Source organism: Glycine max, chromosome 19 (genome assembly GCF_000004515.6).
Source record: "Glycine max cultivar Williams 82 chromosome 19, Glycine_max_v4.0, whole genome shotgun sequence".
Classification (NCBI taxonomy): Eukaryota; Viridiplantae; Streptophyta; class Magnoliopsida; order Fabales; family Fabaceae; genus Glycine; species Glycine max.
The window spans coordinates 44,385,816-44,406,783 of NC_038255.2; the positions used below are offsets into that span (position 1 = coordinate 44,385,816).

The window sequence follows — 20,968 nt, forward strand, 5'->3', positions numbered from 1 at the left end:
TTGTCACTGATCTACATATTTAGGGCTAAAATGATGATTTACTTAAAATTAAATTCAATAATAAAAATGATGAGATGGCATTTTAGGAGTAGCAAATTGACGTGGCAGACTAATATTGGTCCTATTTTGCACCTGTGTTATGTAAAGGACACAGCGTTGTGGTAAAATCCACGTGTAGACCGGTGATTGGACAAACTACGTGGGATGAGATGGTGCCGTGTAGGCAAAAGCAGCTACTACTATTAGGTTTGGTTTTCTGTTCGAACTCATCTGGTCGTTTTATTTATTTTTTATAAGAATAAAATAAATAGTCTCCGTGGGGTGATTGATTCTGACGAACAGTGCCCTCTACTTGTTCCTCTGCGAATGTGAAAAACACCAACCAACGAGGATTCGAAATCACAGAGGAAAAGGAAGATCTCACAATGTTCAATGTTATCGGTTTCTCGTTGTTGACGATGGATTCGGTGGCGTACAGGGGATTGCTCTACACATTCTTCATACTCAATTTTGTTTTGGTCTGCCAACTCATTCTCCTTCAACCTCTCGTCTCTGCTTCTGGTACCTCCCTGATCTCTTTCTATCTATTCATTTCTCTTTCCTTTTAGTGGTGGAGTGGTACTCTGCATATATAAGAACTGCATTTTCCATACTAGACTGCTATATCAATGTTATCAATAGATGATTACATGGTTAACCCATTGTGAATTATTTAGGATTTGGAGCGGCGATTTCATGGGGATGTTTAGTGTAGAGTACTATCAAATTAGAAACTGAAGTAGATTAACAAGATTTGTTGCTGGGCCATTGGATTTAATGGTACATAAGAAACAGAATCTGAGGTTTGAGAAAACAGAGAAAAGGTGTGAGTTCTCCTTCAAAGGGTGCCCCATTAAGTGAGCTAGTGCTTAGTTCTCCAATATTAACAATTCAGAATGAATCCTCTTGTGTAACTACTCTAACAGCCTTGCCTCATCTTTTTTCACCATGAATCTCTTGTGTATCCCCTACAATGACATGTTTTTGAACAGCCCCATTGAAAGCCATTCTGTGCATTGGCTATTTCTTTATGTTCTTCGTATACTTTTTCTGATCTTCTGGATTGTTTTAATGTTTTCCGTTGTTCAGTTTTATCCCAAGTTTTGCATAATTGCATTCTGAAGTGGAATTTTGGTTACAAGGCATACATTATCAAGTTGCATGTCCAAGTTTGTTGTGGTATATGGTGTTTTTCCTCAATTTTTATTTTTAAATTTAACAAGGAAACCTTGTTTATCAATTAGGAGAATGATGAAATAATATTTAAGTGCACACATCCCACTATAAAATCTTTTTCCTACTTTTATTACCGCTCTTAAAGTTCTGCAGCGGTTTTATGTCCAAGTTTGATAACAGTTTCTGTTGCCTGAGTTCAGTCTTTGTTTTGTTTTTTTGGATGTGATCAGATGGAAAACCTGAAAATGCTGCTGAGTTGTTTGAGCGTGCATCACAGAGCATAAAAGTGAAAGATTATACTGAGGCACTTGATGATCTAAATGCTGCGATAGAAGCAGACCCAACCCTTTCAAAAGCATACCTTTTCAGAGCCTCAGTTCTTCGTCAGTTATGCAGGTGTGGTTCATTTGCAAATATTATCCCTACCTCCGAGTTTTTGAATCTCAGATAACATTCCTTGTTAAATGCTGGGCTAAGTTTTTGGAATTGTTACCAAAAACATATTAATTAAGCACATCTTATTTTGATTTCCATATTCTATTTCTTAAGGACAGGAGATACTGTAAAAGATGTTGGTTACTAAAGTATATGTCCTCTTGACCATTTCTTTATGCACATCAAAGTGCTTTTAGACCGTGTTCTTTTATTTATTTAATGCTGACTCGTTCAAAATTATTTGTATTTTAAAATTTCCCACTTTTTTTTTTGTTGTGAGGGACGGGGGATATATCCCAAACCTTCTTATTATCAATCAAGCATTGTGAAAAACAGCAGTACTGCTCTCCTCCCTGGTGCATTCCTTCCTAAAGTTAGCAGAAGCATAAACAGAGCCCCTATTTTTGAAATTTTGTTTCAAATACTGACCATCATATGACTCTTTCCTCTCATCACCTTCCATCCTTCGTCTTCCCCCTCATCCCAAGTCTCTGAAACTCCTAATTGGGAAGTTATATCATTCAGGTGCTTTTTGGCTAATGTAGATATGAGCAATCTGAGAGGAGCTACAAAAAGTTTCTGGAGTTAAAACCTGGAGATTCAGCTGCAGAAAAGGAGCTCTCTCAACTATTGCAGGCTCAAAGTGCTCTGGAAACAGCTCAGTCCCTCTATGATTCGGGCAACTTCTCAAAATCTTTGGAATACATTGATAAAGTTGTTCTTGTTTTTTCTTCAGCTTGCAATAAGGTAACTCTTTTATGCCCTTATAGTTCCATAAATATCTTTTCTGTTTTGTGTCTGTCTTGTTACACTATGTAGTCTTAAAGTGAATGCCTAAGCTTTGGGTTTGGGCTGGTATTTGGTTTGTGGAACCAGCATGTTAACTCTATATTCATTATTTTCTGCAGGCTAAGCTTCTTAAAGTGAAAGTGTTAATTGCTGATAAAGAGTATGAGAGTGCTATTGCTGAGTCTGGTTTTCTTCTTAAGGAAGATGAAAATAATTTAGAGGCATTGTTGTTACGTGGTCGTGCATATTACTATTTAGCTGATCATGATGTTGCCACGAGGTTTGTCTTGTGGAAATGATATTCAAATCCTTCTTTTTTTATATACAATCTATCTTATATGCGAACATATATATTCAGGCATTTTCAGAAAGGTCTCCGCCTAGATCCAGAGCATAGTGAACTGAAAAAGGCATATTTTGGATTGAAAAATCTACTAAAAAAGAGTAAAAGTGTAAGCCTGGATCTATTGTGGAAATTTATTTTTACATTACATCTAAAGTCTATTTTCTTTCTTTCTTTTGGGTGTTGAAATGGTTGGTTGTCTTTTGGTTTCTATGTGAAAGGCTGAAGATAATGCTAGTAAGGGTAAACTACGTGTGGCAGTGGAGGAATTCAAAGCTGCACTTGCTGTTGACCCTATACATCTTGCACACAATGTACATCTTCATCTTGGCTTATGTAAAGTGCTAGTCAAGCTTGGCAGAGGAAAAGATGCCTTGGACAGTTGTAGTGAAGTTCTTAAGATTGATGAGGAGCTTGTGGAAGCTCTTGTTCAGGTTCACTATAATCTTGAAAATCATTGTGCATTTGTGCTTGTTTTGACTTTTAGCTGTATTTTTTGGGCAATAGTCTGCTAGCAATTTGTCTCTTCTTTTTTTGATTGCTTTGTTGAGTGCAATGGGACAAATACGGAATTGCAGTAAAATATACTGTAGTATAGGCTGCACTTACTACTTATCTTATCTTAGTGTTATTTGTTGTAGAGAGGAGAAGCTAAACTCTTAACAGAAGATTGGGAGGGAGCTGTGGAGGATCTGAGATCAGCTGCTCAAAAATTGCCTCAGGTTTGTTATATAAGTTGTACTCATAGAGCATACTCCAGATCACTAATATATTAGAATTTAGGATGAGTCTTGTGATGAACAAATATTCAATGCTGAATTCCCTTTCTCGGGATTATTAAGGATAAGAAATCCTTGAAAAAGATACAAAAAAACGCACTCATTCTAGAAGTAAGTGTTTGATGGAGAGATTAACTAAAAAAAACTAGTTATCTATTCATATAGGTTAAAGAAGAACTTTAACGTTTTTTTTTGCTCCCTACTTTCCTTAACAGCACTATACCAATATTCATTTCTGTTAATCCCTTAGTTCATAATCAGTTGTGAATTTCTTACACTTTTAAGATTGAAATCCCTCAGTCTCAGTTTATGAATTAATATGACGCATAAATATAATTTTTTAAGAACTCCAATAGTTAGTTGTTGGCTCAGATCCCATTATAAATTACTTGCATTTGTATGTGTATGCGGTTTGGAGGTTCAGAATTGTCTGTAGACTGTAGTTGTATTAATTTTAAGCAGAAAATATACCTTGCTCTTTAAAGCTTTCCCTTTTCTCGCTGTTTCGTGTTCTTTGCATTTTATTCCTAGAGTTTACTTTTGATCATTGTCAGTGTGAAAAGTTTTTACAGAAGTGCCTTATTAACATAATAACTAAGGTTTTTGATTTGCTGTGATTTGAAAGGTTTCAAGTTTCAACAGTTCTTTGAACTATTTCTGTGTGTTGAAGTGATAGTTTATCTATAACTGCAGGATATGAATATCCGTGAAGCAGTAATGAGGGCCGAGAAAGCTTTAAAGATAAGCAAACGCAAGGACTACTACAAAATTTTGGGAATTTCAAAAACAGCTTCGGCTGCTGATATAAAACGTGCCTACAAGAAACTCGCCTTACAATGGCATCCAGATAAGAACGTCGACAAGAGGGAAGAAGCAGAGGCTAAATTCCGAGAAATTGCTGCTGCTTATGAGGTCTATTATTATTATCTTATGGTTACCTGACCTTTCTCCTACAGTCTCTAATCAGGACGTGCCTGGTCATTGTTGAATGGGAAATGCTAACAACACATTTCTTTTTAGCCTGTTTTGATATTAGGTGAAATTTAAGTGGGACCTATTAAATTGTCTTACTTCCATTTTGGTGGGACTTGTACCAAATTCACCCAATAAGTGTGTTAAGAAGAGTGTGTAGTTACTAGCTTTTCTCTTTTTGGGTATCTTTATCATGCTTACACAATCATATTTTTTGTTGTTATGGGCATTAATCTGGATTTGAATATTTTGTTGAATAACTGATTGTTGCAATGTGTTTTAGGTTCTCAGCGATGAAGACAAGCGTGTAAGATATGACAGAGGGGAGGACCTTGAAGAGATGGGAACGGGCGGTGGCGGCGGCGGCGGTGGTTTCAACCCTTTTGGTGGTGGGGGGTATACATATACTTTTGAGGGTGGCTTCCCTGGTGGTGGCTTTGGAGGAGGCTTTCCCGGTGGTGGATTTGGAGGGGGCTTTCCCGGCGGTGGCGGTGGCGGTGGATTTGAGTTCCATTTTTGATTGGGAAAGCCGCATGCACTCCCCATTTTTTAAAAAAAATTTTCTGAAGGGACCACAACAATTATATTTGACTAATCACTTGCTAACGGTTGCTGAGATAAATACGTAGGCCATCCTCGGATGCTTGTAAGATAAGAAACGTGCTCTAGAGAATTTTTTGCTTTATGCATAAGTGATGGGGTTGGATGTTAGTTCAGGAGGCACATTTTGATGTAGCACATTTCCTTTTATGTGGTGGTTGTCACTATGTAACGACTACTTCAAATTCTAAGCAACCATAATACATTTTGATGGATTGAAATCAATTGAATTGCTTCGCAACTGACGCCAATTGTAATTTGAGTTGCTGCTTGAAGTCTATTTAGCTGCAATATCTAATAAAATTTTAAATTTATTTGCTATACTTGTGGCCGTGGCTCCACAATCTCTACACTATCAAGTTCTACATCTCATTCATTTATTCTCCGAATTTCGGGTATTTTTCACTCTTGATGTCTTTTTTCTTATATTTGGACCTGTCACGCGTGCAGTTGTGGATTGAAAAACAAGTGGAAGTGGCAATGAAACAATCTCTTGTCTGGCGGTGACACAAGTCCAGTCAGGTTTAGAGAAAGATATTTATATTTAAACTGATTAATTTTAATTCATTTAGGTTGGTTCAATTTTTTCAGTTTCTTCAATCAACCCAAATTAAAAGGTTGGTTGGATGGTTAAAAAGGAGAAGGAGAGAATAGTCAGGGTTCAATTTTTTCTTGCTAATAGAAATTAACAATCTAATAATTAATATTTGTTTATATAACTTTTTAAGATATGTTTGATTTAAAATTGATGAAATTTTTTATTATAGAAGGTTTAACATATTAATAAGTTTAGTAGATTGTTATTAACAATTTTTTTAATGTAATTTAATTTAAAAATTAAAAAGAAAGTATATAAATTTTAATAAAATAATATTTTATTAAAAATTTGAATTTTATTTTAAATGAAAATTAAATCACATATATTTTTTAAGTTTGATTTGAGTGATTTTTTTGATAAAAATGAAGCACAAACACCTTTGGAAAGAAGTATAAGATAGAAGTTGTTGCCCACCATTACATAATAAAATAAAAGTATAGGCTAAAAAGGTAAAGGTTCGGGTAGTGCGTTTTTGGATTCCATCCACTTAAACCAGATGCCTAAACTGATATTTTCAAGCTTACAATTTTAAAATTTGAATCAAACTGATGGTTTTGAATCAATTTGAGTTTCTTCCTTCACTTTGGTTCGGAATGTTCGAGTCGTTGGACCAACCAGGACCCATGACCACTTTACTCCTGTGTCCTGTCACACAGGGTAAAAGATGAGATTCACTCTCGATTAGTAGCCTTTCTAATCTAATACGATAATTAGACAAGTTTGATCCATGTTTTATTTTGATTAATCTTTAACTAACTTTGTTATAGTTCTATAATCTATACTTCGATTTACAAGTTGACTTAAACCCAAAATAAGTTAAATGAAATGAAATAATCTTTATAGTACCCACTATATACCTAACTGCATGAGTTAGTCACTTCCTTTATCTTTTTATTACGACGATATACTGAAAACTTTTCCACCACTGTGAAATGGAAAAAAACCATAGCCAGTGTCGTATGCAATTCGGATTGGGTAGGCAAAATTTCACCATCTTACTTACTCTCTAATTTAAACATACAAAGCTTGATTTTGTCTTGCAAGGGTATGATGAGCATTGAGGGATAGAACAAGCATACCTTTCAACAATAGTAAACAAATAGCTCCAACTCTAACTTATGGATTTGAAAGAAAAGAAAAAAAATCATTTATATAGAACCCAAAATTTTCTTAACTTCGTAGCAATAACAGCACACGAGATCTCCACCATCATCATCAATCAACCCAAACTCGCTGGAGCAAAAAAAAGAAAGAATAACATAAAAAAAAAAACCAAGAAAAATGAGCCATCCTAGGACTTACATTCAGAAACAAGAAACAATCATGACAACAACTGCAGCAACAAAGGTAACACCTTCAACTGTGTGCCTTTTCAAACTCACTGCACTCGAAGCATCAGCGGACGTGTCCGACGACCCTGAAGGAGAATCAGCAGCCCCAGCCCGGACATTTTTCTCCGGCTTGGTCGGTGCCGGAGCCTCTGCCGGTGAAGCAGCCGGTGCCGTTGCGCCGAAAAGCTTCATTGGAAGAAGTACCTTATCTACCTGATACACTGCAAGCTGGTTATCACTGTAGATAGTATTGGACACTGTAGTATCAACCACCCCAGTTGTTACATTCACTTGGTTCCCTGAGGTGGTGACATTTAAAGGGTACTCTCCATCATCACTGTTCCCAGCTTGCGTGTGCAAAGGGTTGCTTGCGGTTTGGAACTGTGAGATGGTGTAGAGAGTGGGGAGAATGTGGAACTGTATCAACTGCATTTGGTCTTGTGAGTTTATGGAGTTTAGTGTCCCTGCTTTGAGGCTTGAGAATGCATTATCAGTGGGTGCAAATACGGTTAGGCCTTGGTTTGAGTTGTTGAGCTGCGAATTGATTCTATCAGCTATTTGTGAGGCCTTGAGAAGTTTGATGAAGGTTGTGAATTGGCCTGCTTTCTCAAGAACTTGGGTGATGTTGGTGGGGCCCGCTGGTGCTGGTGCTACTTGGGCTGAAATTGTTTGAATGAAGATGTTGAGGAAGAGGAGAGGGAGGAAATTGAATAGCTTTGCCATTGGTGTGACTTGCGAGTGAGGAAATTAAGAAGACTAAGATGTTTGTTACAAGTGGAAAGAAGAGGTGTGGTATTGTAATATATATTAAGAATAGGGTGCATTGAAATTAGATTGTTAAAAGGTTAGGTGAAAGGTTGCAATTAGTATAAGGTGGCAAGAGGCCCTCATAATCAATTTTTCTTTCTAAAAGCATGACATTACAGGGAGGGCAGAATTGCTTCCCTTGGTGGGGGCTTCCCTGGCGGGGATGAATGCATTTTTTGATTGGTGAAGATTAGAAAATAGGGAATGATTTTGTTAGAGAAAGTTGTTTTTTTTTTAATCCAAGCATTTTTGTTAAGAATCAATGATTAATCTTTTGAGATATTTTTTCAGATTTATAGATCAATGATCAAATTTCTGATCAAATATTTTCTTGATTGGTGAAGATTGGAAAATAGGTGATGATTTTGTTAGAAAAAACTGTTTTTTTTTTTTAAATCCAAGTATTTTTGGTTGAGAATCAATAATTAATCCTTTAAGATGCGGAGATATATTAAGGGATTGATCTCTTTTGATAAATATTTTTTTCATATTTATAGATCAAGGATCAAATTTCTGACCAAAAACAAAATTATTTGCTAATCATATTTGATTAATTTATTTTGTTGTAGAGAAATTTGTTTTGTTGAAGGGTCCCGGCAATAATATTAGACTAATTTCGATCGCTTGCTAATGGTTGTTTGGGTAAATACGTAATAAGGCATTCCCCAGATGCTTGTAAGATAAGCAATGTACTTTACAGAACTTTTTGCTTTGTGAACAAGTGATGATGAGGTGGATGTTAGTTAAGGAGGCGCATTTTGATGCTGTCCCATTTTCTTTTTATGTGGTGGTTGTCACAATGTCACAATGTAACGAGATGACTTTAAATTCCAGGTAACTGTAACAGTTTTTCACACATTCGAGTCAATTGAATGGAATTGATACACACAGTTAACACTGAAAATCTTAGTTAGTGCCGAGTGTCCATCATCCCATATTTAGTTGCAACTGTCACTCGTGAAATTTTAATTCATTTACTATACGCGTACAACTACAACAATATGTTATCAAGTAATTGCCGTGAGAAGTTGATTTGGCTTTTATATGTGGAAAATGATGTATAGACTATGGATACTGATTGCTAGTGCACACTAAAAAAACAATACAATAGGTGGTATGATATAACGAGAAAAAATAAATAGAATAAAATAATGGTATTGGCTTCAATACAATTACTCTGCATAAAGTATTTTGGTATTGACTCACTGTATAAAGTAAGCATACCTTTCATTAATGATCTGAATCTTAGGTATTTTTTAGTTGATATTATTTAAACTCATATATAAATAAATAAAAATTTTATATTAATTAAAAAAGTTAGTTGATATTATTTAATTTTCTTAACCTCAAGTAAAATTAAAATTATTTTTAAAATATCCTTCATTGAAATTTGTTATCATGAATAAAAAAGAGTTATTAAAAATAAAATTATAATTAAATGAAATATATTTTAAGAATAATAACATTAAATAAGATAAAAATTAATTAAATTTATTTATATTTAAGTCTAACATATAATATTACTTTTATGTTTATATGAATCCGAAGAAAGTACTACGTTTCTGGTTTACAATAAAAAAAATAAGTACTTTGTTCATTTTATTAAGAAATCCAAAAAGAATAAATACATGGAAAATATAACAATTTACAATAAGGGACCTATTTATTATTTTTAATCATTAACAAATTAATGTTTAATAAGTACACTTGTTTTAATAAGTACCCTCTCTATCCTCTCTAATATTTTCTCCTATCTATCATTTAATCATTTTTTTATTTTTATTGCTGCAATACACTTATCTTTTGTATAGGAGAAGGCTAGAGAAAATCTGATTTGTTGGTTTGGATCCCGTCTAGAGGACACACAAATGAATAAAGAGAATATGTTGACTTGATACTACTAAGGTCGATTGCAGATAAGTAGACTCAATACTGCGAACGGGTTGAGAATCTTTTGACCCTATATAAACTCCTATGCAATCGTGAAGCATAAAATTTGACACAATTTATTAGCAACAGATAACGAATATCGTGATTCACCCTCAAGGCACCTCCCATGCCTCATCACACAAGAATAATTATTATTGTCAGAGTAAGAACGATACAAATAAACCATAAAGGCCTTAGGTATACTTTCTAATTTAACACTCTTAACCTCCAACCTATATTTACTAACTTCACGTCAGAGTCTTTGTAAAATATATTTGACACCATCTGTGGGAATTATTCATTCAAATTGTTCACGTTTTGTACCAATCCTTCTGCAACTTTGCAAATCAACTCATCAAGGATGGTCCAACTAGAGCAAACTCTCATTCTTGAAAGTCTCTATGACCATTGCTTCTTTGATCCTGATTTGGAGCATCTTCCCCCTTTGACAAAAGAGGAACTACCACCTCACCTCACCTAAAATAATTAAACAACCTCGAAAAAGAACTCCTCAACAAATCCATGAACAAGTCCTACTCATTCGCTCACACAACAAGAGGATTCAATTCCTTAAACAACAAAAAGAAAAGTTTAACATCAATTCGCTGAAGTCTAAAACAAGTAGGCCAACAAGCCATCAAAGCCATCCATGAGAAGACTCTTTCTTTAAGTGTTTGGTTGGTTGTAGGAGTACTTATTTTTAAAATTCGAATATTAGACATTGTAAGATTTGAAATAAAATTGTTTACATATTAAAAAAATACTCATCTATGTATAGAAACTTTGCTTCAAACCACCTTGAACAATTTAAAAAAGACAAAAAGTGAGCAAGCTAACTCTTGACCCTTGCATAATAGCTTGTAAGTACAAACGAAGGACCAAGGGCTTGAATAGAACTATAAAGTCCCCACTATTAAATGTCACAAGAAGGATAACTCAAAAATGGTAAAGGGAAGGAGAAAGCCTATCTTGGTAAACAAAATATCATACAAAGGTAAGAAGTAATGATGGTCAATATCATGAGAGCAAATCTAAGCATTATGCTCAACCAACTAGAAGGTTTAATTAACATTTTCTTTCAACAATACCCGTCACCTCAATGTACATAGGCAAACAAACTAAATTCGTCTCAAAGACCTAATAAGGAGTAGATAGAATGTTAGGTTGAACCTAGTCGATTTGTCTCGACTTAAGCGAGAAATTACAAGACATAGTTTGCTTACCCATTGATTACGTACCTAAGAAATTTTCTGTACTTAGATACTCAACACCTCCCAAACAATAATGTAGGAGAAGAAAGAAACCATACGAGCCATAAAGAACCAACCCTTGCCAGATGAAAAAAAGGGTAAATGATCACCCAGCACTTGAGGAGAACTCTAACCTTGCCAATGAGCTAAAGAAAACTTATGCTCATATAAATAAAAAAGCCAATCACTGGCCTAATTAATACTAAAAAGTCTAATAGTAGATAAGTAAACCTAATACTAAGTAGGGGTTGAGAATGTTCTGATCCTATACTGGCGTCCATGCAAATGTGGAGCATAAGATTTCACACATAAACTAATAAAACAAACAACCAATATCATGTGATTCACTAGCTACATGTAACATGAGTAAGAACATATAAATAGTTCATAGAAGCATCAAGTATACTCTCCAACTTTATATCTTCGTAACTTCCACCTATAAATAATGAATTAAGTGTTAAAGTTCTTGTAAGTACACCATTGAAGTTTGGCTTGTGCAGCTCAAAAGAGATTTTGCTTGAATATTTCATCCCTTTGATGTTGAACTTCTTAGCAGAGATAATAATATATTTTCACCTGCCGTGGTTGAAAAAAGGATGATCCCAATTGGTAGCCTTACTACTCCCATGAGAAGTAATATTTTTTGAAAGGAAGAGAAGAGAAGTAAGTGATTGATTTGATTAATGATATTGTGCCATAGGAAGAGAGAAATAAAAATAAAAGAGAGTTGTTCATTGAATGTTGAAATTTGTTGTTGTCAAAATATAATCACTTTTTTGACTTATCATGATAGAAAAGAAAAATATTTCTTAAATACTCAATACACTACTTTAAACCAAGAGAGAGAAAGAAATAATATAAAAAATAATAGACTTAATAAGTATTTGATGTAATAAGAAGAAAGATAAAAGACAACGGATGATCTAACTGTCACTACTCAATAGAAAATGATTTAAAAAGTAATAATTAGATGTTAGAATACTTGGATGTCTAACTATCATTACTCATCAGAAAAAATTTGCTTAGTGTTGATTAATTAATTGTTTAGTATATGTTTTTACTTTTGAATTTTTTTTTGCCAATTACATGTTGATCTTAAAGGTAAAATTAGTATGTTTATCATCTAAATTTAAGATTGGTTTAGATTTTTTTTTTACTTATTATTATTTCAATTTAATCATGTAATTTTAAATTTAGAGCATAAAATACTAATTTAAACTATTTAAAATATAAGTTATTCTGTTTATTTTTTCATGAAGGTATCTCCTAACCAATAATTAAAGACTTAACCAATTATCCGACACCAATTTTCTTTCAAAATGATAACCAATAATTGCAGAACAATTTCTTTCAAAGTGAAAGTTCACGAAAGTAATCCAAATAATTGCATGTTTCTCAATAAATTTTATTTAATAATAAATAATGCATTTGAAAACTGTTGAAAAGCTTGCTATTAGCAATCGTTTCAAGCTATAAATTCAAGTTCATTCTAATACACACCTAGTAGCACGAATTGAATGTTTATTTCAGATTTTTTTGGACTGCGACATTAGATAAGCTGGGCACTTTTCTATGGCGAGTGTTAACTGTTAAGAAAAGAACTGTACTTTTCACTCATTCAATGCTTCAATTACTATCACTTAAACACGGGGTAGCCACCACTATTTTCTAATTGATTAACTGAAAGTGAAAGTCTCCAAGTAACTAACAGAAAAGGTTAGTTCAGTGGTTTGTGACTTAGATTTGTGAAATTCATTGTGCCAACACATTCTGGATTGGACGGACAAAAATTTACCATTGCAATCAATTGCAGATTTGAAAAGGAAGAAAAATCATTTACATGGAACCCAAAATTTTAACTTGGTAGCGACAAAAAAGTACACGAGATCTACATCGTCAATCAGTTCAAACTTAACGCAGGGGAAAAGAAAAGAAAAGAAAAAAAACAAGAAAAAAATACATGTCAAAAATTGCCATTTGAAGACTTACATCCACAAACAAGAAACAACGATTGCCACGGTGAAGATAACACCTTCAAATGTGTGCCTTTTCAAACTCAATGCACTCGAAGCATCAGCAGACATGCCTTTTCAAACATGGGTGATGTTGGTGGGGCCCTCTGGTGCTGGTGCTACTTGGGCTGAAATTGTTTGGACGAGGAGGTTGAGGAAGAGGAGTGGAAGTAACAGCCTGAACTTTTTGCAGAACCCTAAGTATGAGTACATGAATCAAAGAAATTGAATAAGTATGTATCATTCCATTGTCTTAGGAGTTGCATTGTCACGTAAGTAAGACCGACGAACTCAATATAAGAATAATTCCACATAAGGTTTGCACTATTCTTCAATTTTATTTATTTCTTGACTCTTACCCTCAGTAACCTGAACATAAAAAATTCTTGTAGATATTCTTGTCAATGTCGGATTTGGAAACATAATAAATTGATCACCATCTTGCCTAGACCAACTGTATGAAATATTAGGCCTGTTTGGATAAACTTGTTAAAAGTAAAAGATTTGTATACATGCATATCAACAAATTGAAGCTTGGGGTCTAACAAGAATCAAAGTTTGGTCCTTTTGCAGGTGCCACATAAGTTGTTTCCAACAAGTTATATTGAACAACTTATTAAAATAAGCTCAAAAGATCTTATGAATCACTCAGACGATATTTTTATAAATTATGTCACACACTTGCATAAGCATTTATGAGATAAGTCTCAATAAACTGTCCATGAATTCCTCTAAATGGGGCCATCCATTATCCTATTGAGCCATTGAGGAATAGTTATCGCGATAACAAAAGATTTAATTTCTTTTTTCTTCTATTTTTCTACATCTATTATAGGTAGCAGATAATGTCGTTTTAGGCATGGTTTCTTGGTTAGATATTACATGGGGTACATTTCTGAATTGGAACTCTAATTCTTTATAAGACTAACCCTTTTACTATATTCAACTTCCGTTAATAGATTAATTTTCTTTAAAACAAGTTTGTAAATTATAATTATTCTTAGCAAAATTAAGAGAATAAATTTAATTCATTATATAAAAGTAATCTCAACATTAGTTTTCTAATAAGGAGTTTGCACTTTCTTTCTTTTCCTGAATTGCACTCTCAATTTAAGAGTTCTTTTTTAGGTTAAAAATTGATTACTAATAGGAGGACATTGCTTTGCACACCAGTCAAATTACTAATACACCTAGCATAAGATGGGCAATTCTAATATTACCTTTCTGTATCAACAAATTCGTAAGTTCATTACCGACTGTGAATCCGTAAGTTCATTACGAATTGACAATCCGTATGACATACGGATTGATAATCCATAATGGACTTATGGATTTTAATCCGTATCAGCTTTAAAGAAGTGTGATATTAAAATTGTCCATCTTATATTGGATGCATCAGCAATTTGACTGGTGCGCAAAATAATGCCCTAATAGGAATGGAATGAGGTGGACTGTAGTGGGCTTCCGGGAGTCCATTTAGTGTCTTCATGGGCCTTTGGCGTGGACGGAAATGCCGATGTCACATTGGCACGCAGAACAAAGCATAGATAGTGAAAGATTGCGCAACACATTGACAACACACGATGAATGAACGGCATCGTGCTTCGTTGTAGTTGTAGACTAGACTAGCCTTGCTTTCTTGCAGGATTTTGGCGCATGGAACCTATCGGCGTCTCCCTGAATCGCGTTTTTCTGTTCTAAACTGCAAACTGATATGATCAGATAAATTTTTTTTAAAAAAAAGCAGTACTCCAGTAACTACTAGTAATTGGCAACCTACAATCCTGGCCGTCCGTTCCGTTGACCGATGAATATCAAAAACAGGCGATTCGCACTTCCCATTCCCATTGCCATCGCCAGCGCATACATCGTATCCAACAGCCGCAAACCCTTCCTTTCTTCTTCGTCTCGTTGGTGTCCCCTCTGATCCGCGCTGGCACAGAACCCATTGCTGGACCTTCCAAACCCTAGCGGAGCCACGCGCTGAATTTCGATGCGATGATCGTGCGCACGTGAGGCGGCACTATGATGAACACAGCTAACGGCACGATGATGTCACCGTCGTCTTCGTCGGTAACGGCGCAGTCGCCGGGACTGAAGACCTATTTCAAAACCCCCGAGGGGAGATATAAGCTTCATTACGAGAAGACTCACCCTTCCGGTCTTCTTCATTACGCCCATGGCAAAACCGTTACTCAGGTTTCCCTTAAACCTTTGCGATCATTCTTACTGTTATTGGTTTTGGGGTTGTAGAGACTTGCTTTCTTCAATGCTCATTATGCATAATCTAATTATCTATCTTTTTACATAGTCTTTCTTCGTGTTTTGATTCATTCATTCCTAGGGTTTTCCTTGTTATTCATTACATTCTTTTCTTATATTGACTCGTTGAGTTCCGATTCTTTCTTCTGAATTCAATCGTGGGAATGTTGGCATTCTGGGATGAGTTATTTACCTTGGCATTCAGTTCTACTTGTTATTTTATTGTCTTTTAGTTATTTTGTAGAATTATTTCTGGGAATTCTCTAATGCTTTTCCTGTTGTTACTGTTTATTGAGTTAAAATGGAACTTGTCTTAGCGTATGAGTGCGTTGTCGGTTTGATTGAATAAGCAGGTAACCCTGGCACATCTCAAGGACAAGCCTGCGCCTTCTACCCCAACTGCGTCCTCGTCGTCATCAAGTTTCAGTGCCAGCAGTGGGGTACGGTCAGCGGCAGCTAGATTGCTGGGAGGAAGCAACGGAAGCCGGGCACTTAGTTTTGTTGGAGGCAACGGTGGCAGCAAGAGTAATGGAGGAAATACTAGGATTGGTTCGATTGGTGCTTCAAGTACAAGTAGTGCAATGGCGAATCCGAATTTTGACGGGAAAGGAACTTACTTGATCTTCAATGTCGGAGATGCAATTTTCATTAGTGATTTGAATTCACAAGACAAGGTATATTGGTCGGAGTTTGATGAATTTTAATATAAGAATTTTGGATTTGCTTCATCAGAGGTTTCTTGTTGCGTGTAGGACCCCATAAAGTCTATTCACTTCAGTAACTCGAATCCTGTGTGCCACGCATTTGATCAGGATGCTAAGGATGGGCATGATTTGCTCATTGGTTTGAACTCTGGTGATGGTAAAAAAGTCTTTGCTAAAATTTAACTTTTCATTTTGTGAGGAAAATTTAAGCATTATGAATTTATTGTTCCTGTTTGTATCATTGTAGTCTACTCAGTGTCATTGAGACAGCAATTACAGGATGTTGGTAAAAAGCCTGTCGGGGCCCTGCATTACAACAGAGATGGTTCTGTCAATAACAGGCAAGATTTAATTACCCAACCCATTGTAATGTTTTAATTGTGTGTTAACTTTTCTCAGAATTGTTGCATGACTTAATTTGCTAGTGCTAGTAATTACATACAGTTTTGAATTTTGATTGCCATGTATGTTAATACACACTATCATTTTTTCTTTAGAAATTCCAGTATGTTGATTGAGCATTTAGTGTCAGTTTTTGAAGAATATATTATCAGAAACAAAAGAGCTGTTAATGTTATGTGCAGATGGTCCAACTTTGGTAATTTATATGCGTTGACTGTCACTCAGCAATCAAAATGAGTAAGTTATAGGTCTTGCTAATTGCTAATGAGTGTTCTTAGGACTCCAGTTAAGCAACACTTGATGCTCCTGTTAAATGCTTTCAATTACTTAAAAAAGTAAGTATTAAATATTGTGTTTTTGATGTAATAAATGCTTCTTTTTTTTTCATTTAATACTTCCTAGTTTTGTTTTCCTTATGGCACTCATTAGTATTTACCTTCTAGGAAGCACTGACACGTCTGTAGAATAACATGCTGGTGTGTCATACACTTTTCGGACACAACATTTGTTGGACACGCCTTTGTCACGTGTCGGATACCCCTTAATCTTGTCACAATTAAAAAACATTTTTTTTGGCTCATACACCTCTTCGACACAGCTAGTACACCTCTCTGACCCGGCTCGAGCACAAGTCAAGAGAGTGAGTTGATACCTATTCTTGGCTAAATGTGTTGGAGTTGGTGCTTCATAGTCTATTATAGATTATTTATTGTTCATGTTGTGGTGGCTGCCAATAATGCTGTTTTGTATTACGTTGTGCGCTCATTATCAGTTATCTATCCCAGTGCTTCACAATTGAGCCCATTTCAAGAGTAGATATTTGGTCATGATATAGATGGACTATTTTTTTTAATAATTTTCTTCCAAACCTTTTCCGTTTCCTATGGATTCCTTTTGGACAGTGGCCTGAAAGCTAGGAAGGACATTATTTCAGTTTGGGAAAACTTGTTGAGATGTGAATAATTTTTTAGTTTGAATGTCTTGGGATACAGGACACTTGCCTTGTTGACATGGTATTTCTTTGCTATGTGAATGAAGGTTTGATATAACCATGAGCCCATGACACAGCTACCATATCATTTAATGTGGGTGGAATCATGTTTATCAAATTCTAGTTTCATTGATGTGTATATTCCATTATGTATAAATTCAAACATAGTGGTTGAGCAAACTTCTAAATCCTTTGTGTGATATATGATAAAATATGGAAATTTCATTATCTGATTCTGTTCATCTCTGTTCTATTGATTATGAATTAGCATTTTTTATGAAAATGATTATGCTTGTTGAGGAATTATCCTTTTTAGATTATGCGATCTCTTATGGATAGGGGTGCCAATCAAATCCAGCAGCTTGGTTGGCCCAAAAAGAGCTCAGAATTGAGCCAAACATGAGCACATGGTGTTCCCAGTCAGTGGAAAAATTAGTTTAATTGTATGAAAGAATATTACTTGTTTCTCTCAAGTGTATTAAGTAAAATATGTTTATGTTGATACGTGGTTGACTTCAGTGGTTATAATTCTTGTCATTGAGTATTCTCTGAATTGTTACATTCTATAAATTTAATGTATTGGAATGCCAAAGACAGTGATTGGAACCTATCTTAATTGATGTATTTTCAATTCAACAGTCGTTGTACTTGTATTGCTTGGGTTCCTGGAGGCGATGGTTCTTTCGTTGTTTCTCATGCTGATGGGAATTTGTACGTATATGAAAAGGCAAGTGTCAATCATCAAGAGAGAAACTTATTTTATGGTTCATTTATGATGATCTTTCTTATGATGAGTTAAGTAGATTTTTACCTTTTTCTTTCTTATTTCAGAACAAAGATGGCGCTGGTGATTCTTCTTTCCCAGTTGTAAAGGATCAAACTCAGTTTTCGGTTGCCCATGCACGTTACAGTAAGGTAATGAATTTGATGTCCTTTTGATTTCTTGACAACTTATTGATATTCTACTTCTATTTTATCTTTTTCTTTCCTTTAGCCTATCTATTTTAATTTTATTGTAGTTAAACTCGGTTTTTATCACTTACTAGTAATGATTGCTTAGTTTTTTGTAGAATTTTGCTGCTTTCTCACTGAACACTTGATTGACCGCACAATTAATACATCCAAGGCGTAATTAGTTTTTGGATGAAATGATGAATTCTACAATTGGCACTTCTGTAGAATATTTTGCGTTACTATATCTATAATTTTCTTTTAAAAAAAAGAAATATTGGTCTTTGCAGAGTAATCCTATAGCGAGATGGCATATATGCCAGGGTTCAATTAATAGTATTTCTTTCTCGATGGATGGGGCATTCTTAGCAACTGTTGGGCGAGATGGTATATTCTTAATCCAATTCCATCCTCACTATGTATTATATCTACTTATTTTCATATTCTTTCAAAGATAACATCTGAAATTATTTTACTTACTGCATCCAGGTTATTTACGAGTGTTTGATTACTCAAAAGAACAACTTATATGTGGCGGGAAAAGTTATTATGGTGCTTTGTTATGTTGTGCTTGGAGGTTAGTCTTGTTTGGTTCTAGTCAATTAATTAATGAAATCGGCATTTATGGATCCGTTTCCTTTTTCCCTAGTTCACCTCTTTCTCTAGAGCTTATATAAAATAATATGTATCTTACTCTAGCTTGTGATTCTTCTGTTTTTGGTTAATTAATACTTTGAGAATACAATTTCACAATCATAACTCTGCTTTAACAGCATGGATGGAAAATATATTTTGACGGGAGGGGAAGATGATTTAGTTCAAGTTTGGAGCATGGAAGATCGCAAGGTTGTGGCATGGGGTGAGGGACATAACTCATGGGTAAGTTGTGTGTTAATTTTTTGTCATGTGCTTGTAGCAAACTTTGCTACCACAGGACTGATGTAGTTTGTGTCAAATGCTGTGATCAGGTCAGTGGAGTTGCTTTCGATTCATATTGGTCATCTCCAAATTCAAATGACAATGGAGAGACTATTATGTATCGTTTTGGTTCTGTTGGTCAGGTACTCAGAAAAATGTTTCATTATAATATTTACTTTTTCTATGTGTAGCTTTTCAGCCTATGTAAAACTCATCAATATACCTAACATAGATGGATCTGTGTGTAGCTTTTACTCTTTAATTAAAATTTTCCACATGATTTTTCCCTGTTGGCCTGTGATATAATTGACAGTTTCAAAATAAAGTTGTGGGTGTGCTTGCCTAGAAATTAGCTGATTGCTAGATGGTTTTGGTTTCAAATGCTTAGATAGAGTGGCACTGGTGTAATTTTCAGATTCAGTCATGGTTTTCAATTATTGGATCTGGGACTCGTTTCTAAGAATTTAGTAGATACTAGCATATGAACAACATACTTAGTTAAAAGCTACTGTGAAAGCTGAAGCAAAAATTATTTTACATAATTATGAGTACAACATTTTAGCGGCTTTCAGTTTCATACGATGAAGTTAGGCATTTATAATTTCTCAGAGCATCTGTCAAAATCAAAAGTTCAATAAAACATATGTTGCAGAATGTTGGGTAAGAAGATAGCACAACTAATATTATTTTGAAACTGATGAATGTTAGACAATTGACTCCACTCATCCCCTAGGGAGCAAGGTAAACTGTCTGTGGCTTCATTTAGAATGTCAGGTGATGAATTTTTTTTTAAAAAAATATGGTTGTAATTGGGATGGTTTTTGACTAAAATTTCTCAACCGTGTCTATGGATGTTTTTGCCTTCCAAGCTCTTATGTTTGGTCAAATTTTTGAACTAAGAAATTTTGGTGGTCAGGATACACAATTGCTTCTATGGGACCTGGAAATGGACGAGATTGTAGTGCCCTTGAGACGGCCACCTGGTGGATCCCCAACTTACAGTACTGGAAGTCAGTCATCGCACTGGGACAATGTTGTACCATTAGGTACCTTGCAACCTGCTCCGAGTATGCTGGATGTTCCAAAAATCTCACCGTTGGTTGCTCACCGTGTGCATACTGAACCACTCTCTGGCTTGATATTTACCCAGGAATCTGTGCTTACTGCCTGCCGGGAGGGGCATATTAAAATCTGGATGAGGCCAGGGGTTGCTGAGAGCCAATCTAGCACCTCTGAAAACTTGTTAGCTACCAATCTCAAGGAGAAGCCTTCACTTTCAAGCAAGATCAGCAGCAATTCTAGCTACAAGCAATGATTAAATCTTAATCTAAAGGGAATTTTAAGCAATTTTTTTATATGGTTTGTTTATCTTTATCCAGTTGGTTTCCTAGTTTTAACATAGTGATTCAAGTAAAGATGAACCAACTGGTCTATTGTATATTCAGTTATTCACGGATGAGCATGCCATTGATGGCACTGAGGATGGGAGAGAGAGTTCTCTCCAGCTGCCTGCTGTAATTATAAAACGGCTGTTATTAGGATAATCTGATTAGTGATTACAGGAATAATGTGAAAATTGGTCCTTGGAGATCGGTACTTTTGAAGTTCATACATACAAGCCATTATTTATTGTGTTGGCATTTAATTTTGTGGCTTTACATATTACTTCATCAACGTGAA

General features: G+C 35.0%; 3 protein-coding genes across 3 annotated transcripts; 2 read left to right on the forward strand and 1 right to left on the reverse strand.

Moving 5' to 3' along the window:
• Positions 1 to 262: 262 nt before the first annotated feature.
• LOC100804685 (dnaJ protein P58IPK homolog) lies at positions 263 to 5,358 on the forward strand. Its single transcript, XM_003554323.4, has 9 exons — positions 263 to 561; positions 1,446 to 1,611; positions 2,196 to 2,397; positions 2,559 to 2,719; positions 2,798 to 2,891; positions 3,004 to 3,216; positions 3,424 to 3,504; positions 4,255 to 4,473; positions 4,817 to 5,358. Exons 1-9 carry the CDS (start codon positions 426 to 428, stop codon positions 5,051 to 5,053), a joined length of 1,509 nt encoding a protein of 502 aa, XP_003554371.1. The 5' UTR covers positions 263 to 425; the 3' UTR covers positions 5,054 to 5,358.
• Positions 5,359 to 6,878: 1,520 nt separating this feature from the next.
• On the reverse strand, positions 6,879 to 7,838 carry LOC100805219 (fasciclin-like arabinogalactan protein 11). Its single transcript, NM_001317535.2, has one exon. The coding sequence runs from the start codon at positions 7,783 to 7,785 to the stop codon at positions 7,036 to 7,038; it is 750 nt and encodes a 249-aa protein (NP_001304464.2). The 5' UTR covers positions 7,786 to 7,838; the 3' UTR covers positions 6,879 to 7,035.
• A 6,724-nt stretch (positions 7,839 to 14,562) lies between these two features.
• On the forward strand, positions 14,563 to 20,933 carry LOC100805756 (dystrophia myotonica WD repeat-containing protein). Its single transcript, XM_003554324.5, has 11 exons — positions 14,563 to 15,259; positions 15,676 to 15,996; positions 16,075 to 16,183; positions 16,274 to 16,367; positions 18,059 to 18,146; positions 18,251 to 18,334; positions 18,661 to 18,757; positions 18,860 to 18,947; positions 19,144 to 19,249; positions 19,339 to 19,431; positions 20,205 to 20,933. Exons 1-11 carry the CDS (start codon positions 15,086 to 15,088, stop codon positions 20,601 to 20,603), a joined length of 1,653 nt encoding a protein of 550 aa, XP_003554372.1. The 5' UTR covers positions 14,563 to 15,085; the 3' UTR covers positions 20,604 to 20,933.
• Positions 20,934 to 20,968: the final 35 nt, after the last annotated feature.